At 41.4% G+C, this 15725-nt stretch overlaps 1 protein-coding gene across 1 annotated transcript; it reads right to left on the minus strand.

Moving 5' to 3' along the window:
* Positions 1–269: 269 nt before the first annotated feature.
* slc22a5 (solute carrier family 22 member 5) lies at positions 270–7940 on the minus strand. Its single transcript, XM_029257560.1, has 10 exons — positions 7548–7940; positions 6751–6854; positions 4578–4732; positions 4342–4513; positions 3087–3213; positions 2436–2536; positions 1798–2012; positions 1322–1508; positions 657–788; positions 270–510 (listed from the first exon to the last, which is right to left on the minus strand). The coding sequence occupies exons 1-10, from the start codon at positions 7938–7940 to the stop codon at positions 429–431; spliced, it is 1668 nt and encodes a 555-aa protein (XP_029113393.1). The 3' UTR covers positions 270–428.
* Positions 7941–15725: the final 7785 nt, after the last annotated feature.

Here is a 15725-nt window from a genome sequence, read left to right on the forward strand (position 1 = left end):
TAGTTTGTTTTATCTCTACGACATTGCTGACTATGACATGAACACAAGAAGTATACAGAATATGAAAAAATCCTCAAAAATTTTAAATTATGCATCTGATTATCCATGTGAAGCACAAACAGAAAAGCATAGTTTTACTTCCTTTTGACCTGTTATCCATCAGGCAGCTTCTTCAGGTATTGCTTTTGCTGGTCACCTCTTATTAGACATCACTGTTTTTTTATTAAACTCTTCATGGTTTCATGTGGAAAACCAAATGGTCTTAGGTGACAGCAGTCCTCACGGATGGCAAAGCTTCTTGTGGTTCTTATTATCTTAGGTGGTCTGTGCTCACCGTGTTGACACACTTTGGGAATTTTCTGGAAGCAAACCCTAGGGGTATTAAGCCCAGATAACGAAGTGTGAAAGAGGACTGAATACGGAATCAGTTAAAATTCAGCTTCTGTTGTGACAGCCGGGTTGCTCTTTCCTTGCACTCTCGTGTCTCTCCTTTCAGCGGCAAAACAAATCCTGCAAAGACAAAATGGCCTGTCTGATGTCCACACTAAAATACACACACACACACACACACACACATTTTCTGAACTAAAATACAGTTAAATTAAATTAAATTAAATTAAATTAAATTTGAGAAAGAGAAGGCAGCATTCGCGCACCCCCTGATCGTCTGCATCTGCTCAATGGTCTCAGGGAGCTGTTTGTTAAGGGTCTCGGGTAAGAAGAGGTTCACAGTGCAGGAGCCAATGGTTACACTTCCCATCACGATGTACGGCAAGAACTTGTTAACGCTGCCTGTAGAGGATCATGGGAGAATCAGAGTATGTCATTCCAGCAAAAGCAGTCACAATCAGAGCACTTCCTTCAATGCAGACAGTTTTCCATCAACAACGGATGTGCCCATTTTCTGCTGAAGAAAAAAATATTCAAAACATTATCCTTGTTGAGCCTAAACCTGTTTATACTTGTGCAGACAGCTCACCTTGTCAAAAAGGAAACATTTTAAAGAATAACAAAGAGTTATACAATACAAAGGCAGAGGATGTGCAGAAAATACAGGACACACATAATAGACTGGGACTGAGAACCCCAGGGGCAGGTTCACAATGATGTGTCCTACCACCCAAAAATTATAGTTACGAAATTCAGTTGCAACATGCCCCTTAGCTTCTTGAAAGTTACTCACTCACAGTCTTCCCACAGGAGCTGAGATCAGCTTCTCTTTACTGCTCAAGCACAGGCCTGCAACTGAAATTTCTGCGGCGGCACACAAGAAAGAGGACTGACCATCTCGGCTGGGCGCGGCAAGAGCGGAGAGCCTCACGCACCAAGGTAGAGCACATAGGGGGCCGTGATGCTTCCGATTCGAGCTGCTGAAGAACACATCCCCATGCCGGCATTCCTGAACACAGTGGGGTAGAGCTCCACCGTGTAAATGTACACCACGCAAAAAGACATGGTGAAGCTCAGCTTGCCCATCATCTCCAGGGCCAAGGAGAGAGGCTGCAAACCTGTGCAGGCCACAGCACTGTGGTCAGTCTTACACACGCACACACTGGTGCAAAACAGAAGCATTTCAGAAGAACACTCATCTTCGGACAGTGGGAGATAACCTACAGCAACACGAAGAAAACATGCAAACTCAAAAAGACTGAGTTGAATTCAAACCCACGTCCAAACCCACAGCCAAGCAGGAGCAGCACTATGTGATGCCCTATGCCCCGTGCACAAAGTATATTTAATTAAAAGGCACAGTAAAGTTAATGTGTCTCATGTCAACACATGTAAACACTTGTTTACCTTCTGGGACGAGCTGGATGAGGAGGAGCACGCTCCCACCCACCACAAGACAAGCCGAGAGGATGACCCTCCTGGGCAAGTACTTGAGAATGAGCGAGGAAGCCAGATAAGCAGGCACCTCAGACAGAGCGGACAGAAAACAGTTGAGGTGTGGGTTGCCACTGAGGTTGGACGTGTTTAGGGAAAGACCGAAATAGCCCATGTTAATCGACATCCTGAAAAGAAAAAAGAAAGAGTGCAACAATAACGTTGGCTCATCTAAACCTACGTCTTTTTGTCCCCCAAAACATTGCGTAATCCCTGTGCAATTACGCATAGATGTGATGGTTGTCAAGGCAATGCATTTGTTTAAAAGCAATATTTAATGTGGTCCCTTTGAAACATAAACCTAGGAATTTATGATGAAGGGTCATACAGGATGGATTCTCTTTGGACTTGAACCAAAAACCTTCAGATTGCAAGTTTGTGTCTCTTGCAATTATTCACAGCAACCCCTGCGTTGTGTATTTCAGGTCTTCAGAAAAACAATGTGGCTGTTCATGTGGAGTCACCTTTTTTATAATTTACAGGGTCATTAGATTATCAAGGGGAGAAGAGATGCAGGTCCTTGTTGATGGAGAACAGATCTGAATTCTCACCACAGAAGTAAACACATGGCTGTGATTCCTCTGACATTGCCTGCCCTCAGCATAGCCACGATGCTGTGTGTTTCCTCTCTCTTAGGGGTCACATTCTCCAACTGGCAGTAAGGAAAAAAATTACACACATTACAATACTGCAGAAACAACATGGCTTCAGTAAATCTTCAGAAAGATGATTCCCTTGTGGTGGTCTGTGTTCTGTAATCTTAGTTTTTTTTTTAACGTTTTTATTACAGAGTTGAGGAGTTGCATTTCCATCCCTTATTGTGAGTGTATAGTCATATACATTTTTCCATTTATTCCATTGCTTTAAATGTAAACAAAGGTGGAAATATTTCAGTACTGAGCCATTATGGGAACAGACAAGGAGAAAGCACCATGTGAACAGAGAACCATCTCTTATGAAACATATTCTTCACATTGAAGACATGATGACGAGGGAAGACCAAGGGCATTCCACTTTTTCCACACTTCTTCATGAGTCCTCATTGTGACAGTAACCACATAAGAACTGTATTAAGGAAATACCTCACCTTTCAAATGCACTAATCATATTCAGAACATCCATACCTTTACCCTGGCAAGCATTTGTGCCAGCATCATCACGCAAACCACACAACCGATTCAGAAAATGGACCGGAACTCCACCTCTGCCTGGCTGAAGAGGACCTCGGGGACTTGACACTTGTTCCACCTGGCAGCGTCCCTCAGTATGGCCTCAACCTCCTTCACTCTGCCTTTGGACAGGAGCCATCGTGGAGACTCTGAGATAAACCTCAAGGAAATACAGCATGCAGCACTTAGTAATTTCAGCTGGAGAAACACAAGTTAACGGAGTTGGGGGCAGTAGGTCATGCAGTGCTTCAGAAAGTTTCCCTTTGTAATCTGAAGGTGACCAGTTTGAATCCCACTCCTGCTGTAGTACCCTTAAATGTACTTTCTATGAAATAGAAAAAGAATACCTTGCTGTGGAAATGGGTAAACAGTTGTAAAGTTATTCATCTGACATTGCAGTTCAAATAAGACAAAGACATCCAACAAACTAAAGTTAATAGCAGGACAGCTGGTACTGTAGTGGTTAGAGCTTGCGCCTTTGGACCCAATGTTCAAGTTGTTTTTATTGTCGTTCCTCGATATAGTTGTATGCAGTGGAAGGAAATGTCATTTCTCCAGAGACCATGGTGTAACAAAGAACAGGAGTGCAGTACAGGACCCCCCAAAGGCCGCAGGTTCGATTCCCATCTCTGGTCATAGTACCCTTGAGCAAGCTACTTACCCTAAATTGCTCCAGTATGAATTACCCAGCTGTATAAATGGGTAAATAATTGTAAGTACCTTACCTACATTGTAAGTTGCTTTAGGAAAAAAAAAACATCAGCTAAATGTAGTAAGACACACACACATTGACTGAAACTGCTTGCCCTGAGCAGGGTTGCGGCAAGCCAGAGCCTAACCTGAGATCATGGGGTGCAGGGCTGGAGGGGGAAGGGACATACCCAGGATGGGACACCAGTCCATTGCAGGGCACCCCAAGCTGAACTCGAGCCCCAGACCCACCAGAGAGCTGCATAGGCCAAACCCACTGCACCACCACACCACTGTGGCCCCCTAATGTAGTAATAAATCAGGTTATTTTATCGTCCCATCCAGGATGTAACCTGCCTCACACCCTGTACTTCCAGAATAGACTCTAGATCACCATAACCCTGCAGTGGACAAGTGGTCATTTATGATGGATGGATGGATGGATGGATGGATGGATTGGTTGTTCAATCCAGTTCTGTCCTGCTCTGGAAAGCTTTGAAAAGGCAAGCAAATTTCCAGAAACAGAACACAGTGACTGATGCTGTTTATTAATACAACACACGGATCAGTTAGCCAATTTAGGACGCTCCACACCTACCACCATAAAGGGAAGTAGACCGAGGAGAAGCCCGCCAGGGCGAACAGCAGGGGGCGCCAGTCACGCAGCACGAGCGCGACGCAGGGCAGCAGCATGTAGCCGAGGCAGTAGTGCAGGAAGGTGCCGAGCGTGGCGAAGAGCACGCGCATCGAGCGGCTCAGTGTCTCCGTCCCTGTCCGGAGAAGCGCTTTAGACCTTTCCACTGCGAGCAGCGAGTTCCCCACAAGCTCACTCACCGAGAACGAAGGCCGAAAGGTACACGGAGATGTTGGCGAAGCCGACGCAGAAGAAGAGGACGCAGAAGAGGCGCCAGGACGGGGCGAGCGCGTGCGCGAAGATGAAGAAGAAGTGTGCCGCAAGCGAGCCGAAGAGCACCGTCTTTCTGCCGAACCTGCGGCAGGACAGACAGAGGAGAACTCTACATTACATTTCAGTTCGAAAACAGTAGTGAGATTCTGCACTTTCATTGCGACGAACGAATGCACCTCCATCCTGCCAGGAGAGGGCGGCAAATAGGCGTTTTTAATCGCCAGCTTTTCCGTCTCCTGGTTGAGGAATTTTTACTGGGTGTCTCCCACGAGCTGGATATGTGCAAAGATGTACTGTGTTGTCCACATCATCAGTGCAGCTCAGGTTTACATGAACTTTGCTTAAGTCAGTCAGAATTCTGACCAAGTCCTGTGCATGGGAGCACATCACACCTGTGTTAGGATTCCTGCACTGGCCTTAAGAGTTTGGGTTTGCTTCAAAATCCTCACAATAATCTGTAGAGCTTTACACCTCCGCACCTCTCCAACTTTCCGTTTATCCGTTCTCCATCATCTCGCGATCTTCCTTCATCTGACTGGCCTTTGACATGTCCCTCCAGTTCATCTCAACTGTATGAGTGACAGTCCCTTCTCCTTCTCTGGGCATCTTTAAATCCAGGATTAAGACCTGCTTGTTCTGAATTCTGTTCAAATAACACACTTGAGTGCTCCCATTTCCCCTCTCACTTGTTTTACTATTTTCCCTTTATATTGGTGTTTTGTTGTCATTTGTTGATGCTTCCTTGTTTAAATTTGTTTTATCTTTATATCCTACATATCTTTCTTTTTAATGCACATTGAGAAGCATCCTTTATAGTATACTACATAAAATAAAGCACTATGAAAGTCAAATTTTTATTCTAACTCTAGGGTTAAACATGGTAGAGATTGGTTTATTACAATGCTAGCACTGGATGGAGAGAGAGAGAGATTTTTCAAGAAAGGACCTGCATTCTTCATTCTCCCTCATCACCTTAACCAATCACCAACAGTCTGAAACTCGAACACACTTGTTGAAATCTCAGACATAAAATCTATATCACAAACTAAATAGTAGATTAATTCTATACTTTTATAAAGAAGTTATATGCACATTAATATAAATTTAAGGTAAAACAGCTTTTAACACCTGAAATGCTGTTACATTATTATTAACACAGTAATTACACACATTAGCCACTGTGTAAAAGTTTGCAGAGTGTTATTTTTGTTCCTGTTTACAGTATATATAGTGCCTTGAAAAAGTATTCAGCTCCAAATCTTTTTTTTTTCCACATAAATAGGTGTCACAACCTCGAATTTTTATCTATTTGCCCGGAAATTTTTATTTGCACTCTTTCACTATTCTGCCAGTAAAAAATATAGAAAGCTATTAGCTATTTTTAAAAATCCAAAAATTGAAATGTCAATTTGTAAGTATTCATTCCCCAATTCAGGACTTGGTTAAACCATCTTTTGCAGTTATTACAGCTGGTAGTTTTTTGGTCAAGTCTGTTAATTTTGCACAACATGATGGAGCAAGATTTGACCATTCCTGTTTTCAGTGGATAGGGGGTGTGGTGGTGCAGTGGGTTGGACCGGGTTCTACTCTCCAGTGGGTCTGAGGTTCAAGTCCCGCTTGGGGTGCCTTGCGACAGACTGGAGTCCCATCCTGGGTGTGTCCCCTCCCCCTCCGGCCTTACGCCCTGTGTTGTCGGGTAGGCTCCAGTTCCCCGCGACCCCCTATGGGACAAGCGGTTCAGAAAGTGTGTGTGTGTGTGTGTGTGTGTGTGTGTGTTTTCAGTGGACATTTTGCAGTTTCTTTCTTTTGATTTAACATGATGTACTATATTCTGTAGGTCAGCTGAAAAAAAATCAGATTGTTAATGCAATAATATATTGTATTAATGTAAGTAATTAATATATTGAAATATATATTGGTTAATATGTTGATTGGTTGTTCAAGGCACTGCAGCAGATACCTTCGGACAATGTGATCTACTTAGGTGTTATGTAATCAACGCTGTAATTATTTTTCCACTTGTACAGCAGGGTTCTCTAAAAGTATCAGTTCAGGGTAAGTGCCATGGTGGTGATTCAGTAGATGAAATAGTGAGGGTACCTATCGGAGAGCTGTCCCGAAACAAAGGATCCAACAAGGAAGCCAATGAAGAACGTGGAGGAAGTGAAAGGAACTTTCCATGCACTGTCACAGACGAGGTTCCACTGTAAGACAGCAAACATACAGTTTTGTCCATCAGGTACATTTACCAGCAGTCATAAATGCCACCCTTTACTTGTGTATCTGCACTAGAACTGAAAAAAATGACAATATTCAGTCACAATATCTGCGGATGTATTTTTGTCACAACAAAGCACGTCACTTCAGTAATACAGTTCTGAATGTTGGGAGTACATATTTAGTATTCAGCAGAACAGCTGGATGATGTTACTGCAAGGATGCTGAGCAGGAAATGACCCAGGATTCACAGCATTACCGCCTCTCAGCAGCTTCTTAGAACAATAAAACAAAGATCATGACGTTATTTAAATGCTATAGTTGTATTTAGCTAGTTTGTTAAAATACGCGTCTTTGCTAAATAAATATGCAAGGTCAGTAATCCACAGAGGTAAAAATATTAAAACATGCAACCAGCTTTGTATAAATATTACATAAATGTTGCAAACACATTGTCTGTCGGGATACACTTGAAAATACGTCTTCTAATCAAGCCATGTATTCTATTCCTTGTATTCATATTTAAAATTATAGAAAAGATATCACCAAAATTGCAGTTCATGGGTTACTAGTGCAACTGAAAACTTTGCTTGAGTTAATGAGATAATAGTATAATTCTTTCATCTTTAAATTTGAATAATATGACTTTTGCCTTCTGCACTATTTCAACATCCACTTACCTCAGTTACAATGGTGGAATGAAAAGTTTCATTGCTGTATGTCCACCCATCGATGCACCCCTCCTGCTCCAAGTCAGTGAGGTTCACTTCCACCCCAGGAGTGTGGTTAAGGGCAGAGAGCCGGCACAGTACATCAAGCCGGTACCTGCGACACTTGCTGTGTTGGATCTTCCCATCCACAGTCTCCAAGGGTATGCCAGCCTTCCTCCACTCTAGGCTGATGTTGACATCCTCAGGGATGTAGCACTGGTGCGGTGGGGTCGCACCCACAAACACAATGTAGAGGCCGCTGTACCCCGTGGACACGTAGATGATATTGAACAAGGCAAAGGTGATCCAAAAGTATGGCCCCCGCTGTCCCAGGAACGCCGCCGTTTCGTCGTACTTGCTCATCTTCTTCAGAATCTATAAACAAATACCCTTTGACACACACTGTGTGTTTTAAAGAATTTTTTTCTGCCTGTTAAGTGTGTCCCTTTTAACTTCTTTCCCTTGGTGCCAGATCCAAGCTCTCTGACATCTTCTTGGTCAGGAATTGTATAACTGTCCCTTTCAAGATGCAATTGCATTTAGTATAAATGAATAAAAGCTGCCCTGTTCCACTCAAAGTGCCTACTGTGTAACTGTGTGACACTGATTAGGTTTCTGAAAAATAAAAAAAAAAAGGTAATTTGCCACAGAACACATGGAATAACGAATTAAATGCCCTTTGAGCCTTTGTCTAGACTTGAAGGCTGATTCAGAGAGTCTTAGAGGTGCCCAGCTTTTTAAAGAAGTACTGTACTACTGCATTTCTCCCTTGCTGTTAAAATCCTTCCATTGCTTTGGGTCTCTGCTGAGAGGACCCTTTTCAATCAACATTCTTCCACCACAAGAGGCCAAAGACTCACACGTGCTTGTACTCTGAGAGCCGTGCTGTGGCATTTGAAATCCACCAAGCACAAGGGAGAGGATTATGAAGAAAAAATGCAGGTAAGTAGGAGAAAGCATTTGAACCCGGCTCAAGGTACTTGGTCACCTTTCGTTTTTCTGTTATTATTTTCTGAGGTGATCTTCAGTAATGATAGACATTTTTGCTTTAAAGGAAAGAAATTATTGCAATATTCATGTTATTGTGAAATCATGTTCATTTTGGAAAAACAGATTTTGTGGAGATGACATGTCAAGTAATTGACGTGCAACTTAAAAGTTATTTTTTCCTTATATGTGTCTGTTGACATGTATTCCTTGCTTTTTTATTCGTACTCTTCCTCTGTGTTTTCACTCTTGTATAGTTTATTCCTAGTTTCTTAAAGATATTTTGGGTAGGGAATGCAGGTCAAGTATGATAAAAGAAAATGATTAGATGGTAGAAACACTGTCCAGATCTGACAAACTAAAAATATTAATGGATTAAGAAATCATTCCAGTGGGAGGAAACTGTTCAAGAAGACAACCTAATAAGCATGGAAGAAATTATGCTTCATTAGATGCAGATGTTTGTTTCTGATTGCTTAAATCTGCCTTGTCATGGATGGAATGGCCCTAGCTACCCGAGGAACATCAGGATCATAAAGAATGGGCTACCAGGCCACTGGGCTGTACCACATGTGCACATGGACCTTCACTAAAGGCAGGGTGAAGGGTAAATGTGCTGTTATCATTTATACAAGATGTCACTCTCCCGTTCTTCTTCAAGTCCAAGTCAATTGTAACTCATGGTTTTGGAGTGTGTGATTCTTCATTGTGTCACTCTTTCATGACACTCTCTTCCCCTTTTCTCCAGATTGAGAGGTCCTTTTGACAAATTATTGGTTTTCTCTCTTAAGATCCCTTGCCAACCTGTGGAGTTCACAGTTTCAATACTGATGTAATGGGGGATTTGTTGAAGCAACCATGACATCCCCCAGTATATGTGCATTTCTCCTCTGAGTACTATTGCTAAGATATTTCCCTCTTATGGTCATGCTGGTTATTAAGGTCACTGTAAAGTTGGATGCTGCTTTACAATACGCATGTTAAAAGCACAACTTTAAAAAATGTGCATTGACATGTCACATACTCACACTGCACGTTTGCTGCGTGGTCCACATATCCGGAGGGTTCTACTTGTTTCTCTGCCCCACATATATAAACTGACAGTATATACATCAAGCAACTTTTAAAACTGACGATTCCACATGATGTGGTTCATTTTGAAAATCAAAGAAAAGAGAAAAGAATCTGACAACTGCGTAGATGCTGTGCAGAGTGAGCGCTCAGGGCAACAGTGAGGAGGTGGGGAGAGTGTGAAGCCACATGAGACCACTGACTGTGCCCTTTCACAGCACCCCGTAAGTAATATCTGTGCACTTCCACGATTTTCAACCACAAATGCAGTAGAAGAATGGCTCTGGGACTCTGAGTCAGAGACATTACAAGTAAAGTATGCAGGTTTTCATCTGAAGACAAAGAACACAGATTTTCCCCCTTTGTTCTGTAGGGAAAGAGGACCCAAAGGGTAATTTGGAGAATGACACATCATGCTGAGTTAATCATACATCTGGAGCACATAAATAGAGCAAGCTGCATTTTTATTGCTACAGTCTTTGTTACGTTGCTATGTTTCACACACATGTTGCCCATTACAGCTCTTGCTTCCATTTTACCAAAAAAAAAAACTTTTTTTGGTTAGCTGTAATTATTTTCATGTATAATTACAATAACTTTGTAATCATGTCAATATATAAATATTTTTGCTGGGATTTTTTCGTAAGTGATACCATAGTGTTTTGCACATGCCAGGATAATTTAAATTTTCATGTAGAACTGTGTCATGTATATCAAGACAGATGAAGACAGATGACAGGAAAGCCATAATCTCTTCTACACCTCCACCATCTCAAACACTGTGTACTTACTCACATTTTCTAAAATATTCTGACATCCTTGATTGTAGCAGGTTAAAACAGTAAACCTTGTAACTCAAAATTGGAAAAATATTCTGGCCCAACAGGTGTAAGGAAATTAAAGAAAGACCTTAAATGTAGGGATCTGTTTTTTTTATTCCACGCAGTCCCAGCTTGTTGTTGACAATTAGCCCATGATTTATTACATGTTTTTGCATTGTTTTGTTGTTAACGTTAATACATTGGCCCCTCAGCTTTTGCACACAATTTAAATTGAAAGTCTCTTCAGAACTGTTTTTTTCATAACTCCAAAGTTACAATCAATAATTGGTTAAACATGCAAATGTCCCTCAAGATATTTATGGGCTAGGTTTGGTAGTAGTCTTTTTATATTATAAATTTAGGAAGAAATACTTTGACTAAGGGGGGTGCGGTAGCACAGTCCTGCTCTCCGGTGGGTCTGGGGTTCGAGTCCCGCTTGGGGTGCCTTGCGACGGACTGACGTCCCGTCCTGGGTGTGTCCCCTCCCCCTCCGGCCTTACGCCCTGTGTTGCCGGGTAGGCTCTGGTTTTCCGCGACCCTGTATGGGACAAGCGGTTCTGAAAATGTGCGTGTGTGTACTTTGACTGTTTTTATGGTTCTTATCTTTAAGGTTAATTAAAAATTAAATATTCCTTAGAAAAAAAATGTGTGTTCTCCACAAACTCTTACTCATTTGTTGACCAGTTCATTCAATAGACAGGTTAACATTCCTGATCTTGTCTTTGACCACCAACACTCATGAACAGAAGAATTGTAATCTCTGTGAAAGCAAGCTGTCCTAAAGTGTTCCCAAATTCCTATTCTGTTTGAGTGCATTTTACTGACATCTATTGGCTGGACATAAAAATGCAGGTAATTCACTTTTTGCGCCATAGAAAATTTAAAATGATGTGGAGAAAATGGAATTAAAAGTAAATAAATAAATAAACTGGAAAATGTGTCTTTAAAAACTGCCGACTCATCCTTCCACAACACATTTAATATTAATTTGCATATCTGCACCAAACAGGGGAGATGCTGTAGTTGCCCTTCTTTGTTGAAGTTTGATAGTTTGGTTAAGCTTCAGCCAAAGGATATTAAAAATACCACATTGTATTTTTACCCCCATAGATCTCACACCTTAACCTTAGCAACCTAACTAACCTTTTTTCTTTTCTATATCTACTTGATGCAATTCCCTGTTTACATGTTAATTAGTATTTTTTTCTCCCATTTTTAGACTCTACAGAATTTTTTCTCAGATAAGGACAGTGCTTTCCCTTGCTAACCATTATATCCATCTGCAGGATAAATCTGCTTTTGCATTAATTCCAACTTACTCTTCTTTTCCAGACTTTGCACATATTTTCAAAGCTGTGACTTTCAAATTATCTGTTACCACCGATTTTCCAAACCATTCTACTCACTTCAGTGGAATGCCTCTTTTCTCTGCTAACGATCACTTGTGATCATCACATCCATACACCTCATAAAACAGTTTTATTGAACATTGCCAAGTACAGTACTGTCGTTTTTGTTCTTAAGAAATGGAAAAAATTATGACATATAAAACTTTTACTTTGAAATTTTTGAATGCTAAACAATTAAATCCGCTTCTTGGAGATGCCAGCAACAGTATACAAGAAACCTGGAGGTTTAGGGCATATTAAAGCTTTGTACACTGACATCATCATTACATTAGCACGGATACCCTGATAATCCCCAGTTCAGTCATATTTTGTAGCGTTGCATGCAGTGTGTCTCTTTTGGCAGCACCGAGTCCAGGATTTAAGAGGTGGTTCTGAAGTGTTCTGTTTTCACTCACCAACAAGTATGACCATGATTGACAGGAAAAATTGATTTTACTTTTTTAATATAGAATGGATTTGATTCATTTATTTCCAGCCTTCTGCCTGAAGACTCATGCAAAGTTTATTATTATTATTTCCCTAGAAGGCTGTTCAAAATCTAAACCACATTCCTCCTCTGTGCTCCCAAATAAGAACATTTCTTCACATCCTTGAGGCCACTATTCTGACATAGATTTAGCAGTAAATCTTCTGTCATGATGCAATATCTATGGGATTTCTTCCACAAGATCAGGGTTCTGCTTACTGGTAAGTAGATGAACATCCTGTAGAGTCAGAGTAAAGAATATCCCAGTGGCCTTTGACACTGAACGGTGAGATAGGAAATGACAGCTACCTCTGTGCTGTGACAGTACATCTGAGTGTTAAGAACAAGCACTTTAATCATTCTGCAAAAATCCAATATCTAAATATTTTAAGTAAACATTTTTGTTATTTTTAAAATTCTCCTGCATCAAAATTTTAATGGTATAAATCTATTATTTTCAATAAAAAGGAGAAATTGATTGAGTAAATGGTTTTAATTTTCTGCAAAGCCTTCAAAGAATTTTCTGTCCTTAAAAGAGACAATGTGTTTTTCAGTTGTATCTGCTGTAACCCTGTATCAGGGGCGAACGCTGGAGACAGGTAAGTGGAGGATCCAAGTGCGGGTGAGTTTTTATTCAAGTAACCAGGTTCCAGGGACAAGGCCAAATCAAGGTCAGGGACAGGCGAAGGTCTGAGAGGCGCAAACGTCATAAACGGGGCGATCCAAGTCGTGGTCGAGGAGAACAAGCAAAAGGTCAGGAACAGGAAACAGGCAAGGCACTAATGGCAAGAACGCTGAGACTGCAAAGCACGAGGCGATTGCAAGAACCCGCGCCCGAGTGTGGACGAGGAGCCCTTTAATGCTTGGTCTTCTTGAGTGGACGCAGGTGCGGCTGCCTGGCTCCTTCCCGGGGGCGTGACACCCTGTAAAATGACAATCTTTTTTCTTTCATATAAACATATGTGGCTGAGCAATTTTGTCACACTCTGTAGGAATTCATAAAACTCATCAATGACAAAAGCTTGTTCTAAGTGGGGTCATAGCAAACCGGAGCCTAACCCAGCAACACAGGGTGTAGGGGGAGGGGGGACACCCGGGATGGGACTCCAGTCCACCGCCAGGTATCCCAATTGGGACTTGAACCCCAGAACTAGCAGAGAGCAGGACCTGACCAAGCCTGCTGTGCTGCCACACCCCCAGCATGTTTAACTCAACTACAGTATATGTGCCCTAGGAGAATGTCCAACGGCAGGCAATAAAGCATGCAACCTCAAACTATTAGTTGATAAACTATTTTAGCAACCATTCCCACAAAATGCATATTTAGCTTTTTACCATTTGAACACATCTGTTGATGACATCATGCCAGCTGAACTATAATTAAACCACCCATGTTTTCAGAGCAGTCCTTAATAAATGTATAAGTGGTTTGTGGATTTGCAAAAGCACTCTGGAAAATATTTTCATCTTATGATTGCCTTAATGTGGTGAGTATTTGGTTCTTACTTTGTATTGGACACAGTGACCACACAGCAATGGGTTTTGGGACTGCTTAAGCAAGCTGTAACCATTTGAAAACACAGTAAATCTCCCTCAGTGTTAAACCAACTCTGAGAAAGTTAAATCAGCTTAAATTGGACAGTTAATTTTGAACGTACAGGGATCACACAAAGACTGCAAGCGCTTGAACACTGCAGAATTTTCTGTGGATTCCGGGTGGAGGTGTTAATGGAAATCACAGTATTCACAAGGTACTTCTAAAGGGAACTTAAGTATGCGAAAATATAAAAACTGTATTAAAATCTATATTTAACAGATGCTTTTCTACAAAGCAACATACACCTAAGGCAAACCAAAATCTGTCTTGAGACACAACAGAAAAAGAAACAGGCCCAGGTGCAGAACTGCACAAGAAGACAAGTGCATCAGAGTCTGTAGTCTGAGAAACAGATGCCTTCCAGGTCCTTAGATGGTTGCTTCCCTAAATAGTACACACCAAATATCAGTGTAATCTGCAACAGTGAAAACACGATTCTAGGATGCTGCCCTCAGAGACGGAGTTTCACAGAAAAAGCCGGATCTAAAACTGGCAAATTAAAATAAGTAAAAATGGGCAAAAGACCACAGACACTTAATGGTGGATGACTATAAAAGGGTATTATGGACAATTGGGTATAAGTTTGAGGAGGAGAACACAAACACATTGGCTGCAACCACTTATTCCAAGCAGGGTCACGGCAAGCCAGAGCCTAACCCAGCAACACAGGGTGTGAGGGGACACATGCAGAACAGGACCCCCAGCTGTCACAAGGCACCCCAAGCAGGACTTGGGCCCCAGACCCACCAGAGAGCAGGCACAGGCCAAACCTGCTGTGCCACCAGGTCACCACACCCCTGTCAGAGAACATATGTGAACAAATGAAAGGATGCTGGAGGAGTGCTTGATCCCTTCTGTCAAGCGTGGTGGGGAAATGTAACAGTATGGGGCTGCTTTGGTGCTGGTAAGGTGGGAGATTTACACCGGGCAAAAAAGCAAGGAATAATGAAACAGAAATTTACCGCTATTCTACAACATCATGCCATCCCCTGTGGTCAGCGCCTGATTCATGCAAATTTCACCATGCAGCAGCACAACACCCCAAAGCATACTTCTAAGCTATACGCAACATATTTGGTGAAAAAACAGGATGCCGGACTACTGTCTTTGATGCACTGGTTGGCACAATGGAGGATTCTTTTAGAAATGTAGAGTTCGATGCATAGAACAGTTATATGAAATAAAAATAAGGTTATGACATTGTCATTGTATTGACGATCAATTCCGTAAAAAACATGACAATTTCTGAGTGATTCTAAACTTCTGAATACTAGTGTACATGACATACTCAAAGTTTGGAGGTGGCCCTTATCAGTTAGTAATTGAGATGTTCATATGCAACATGCAACAGTTGAACAGTACACATACTGGAGTTTTATTTTCGAAAACATGGAAATTCAGAATATATGAAACAAAATATTTTGAGAAATATCCCAAAGATATGCAATACAGCATCAGACTCATCCCCAGGAAAGGATTTCAACTCAAAATGGATAAAAAAAAACACCAAGCTGGTACCATATGGGAGTGGGATAAAGTGGAATGAAATGAAAGGATTTAGGCCTGGATCAGATCTGGAATAGTGTCAACCCGACAGTTTGTTTCAGTGCACAGAACAAACTGTTCGATATCCACTTAAAGTGAAAAACTTTACATAACAGTGAAAAAAAGTGGATTCTTTTTCAATTTCTTACTAAAACAATCAAGAATGTTTTCCTGTTGTTATATTATATGCTATGCAATATTATATATGTTATATATTACATGTTATAATGTTCAGATGCATACATTTTAATG

The sequence above is a fragment of the Scleropages formosus genome, chromosome 13, assembly GCF_900964775.1.
Source record: "Scleropages formosus chromosome 13, fSclFor1.1, whole genome shotgun sequence".
Taxonomy (NCBI): Eukaryota; Metazoa; Chordata; class Actinopteri; order Osteoglossiformes; family Osteoglossidae; genus Scleropages; species Scleropages formosus.

What these genes read in the sequence shown, in the direction of transcription:
- slc22a5 (XM_029257560.1), bottom strand. Translation starts at nt 7,940, where the DNA reads ATGAGCAAGTACGACGAAACGGCGGCGTTCCTGGGACAGCGGGGGCCA. An exon ending in CCTTTCGGCCTTCGTTCTCG is followed by an intron (nt 4,514 to 4,577) that starts GTGAGTGAGCTT and finishes TTCTCCGGACAG; the next exon opens with GGACGGAGACACTGAGCCGC. An exon ending in TCCTCTTCAGCCAGGCAGAG is followed by an intron (nt 2,537 to 3,086) that starts GTGGAGTTCCGG and finishes CCTTACTGCCAG; the next exon opens with TTGGAGAATGTGACCCCTAA.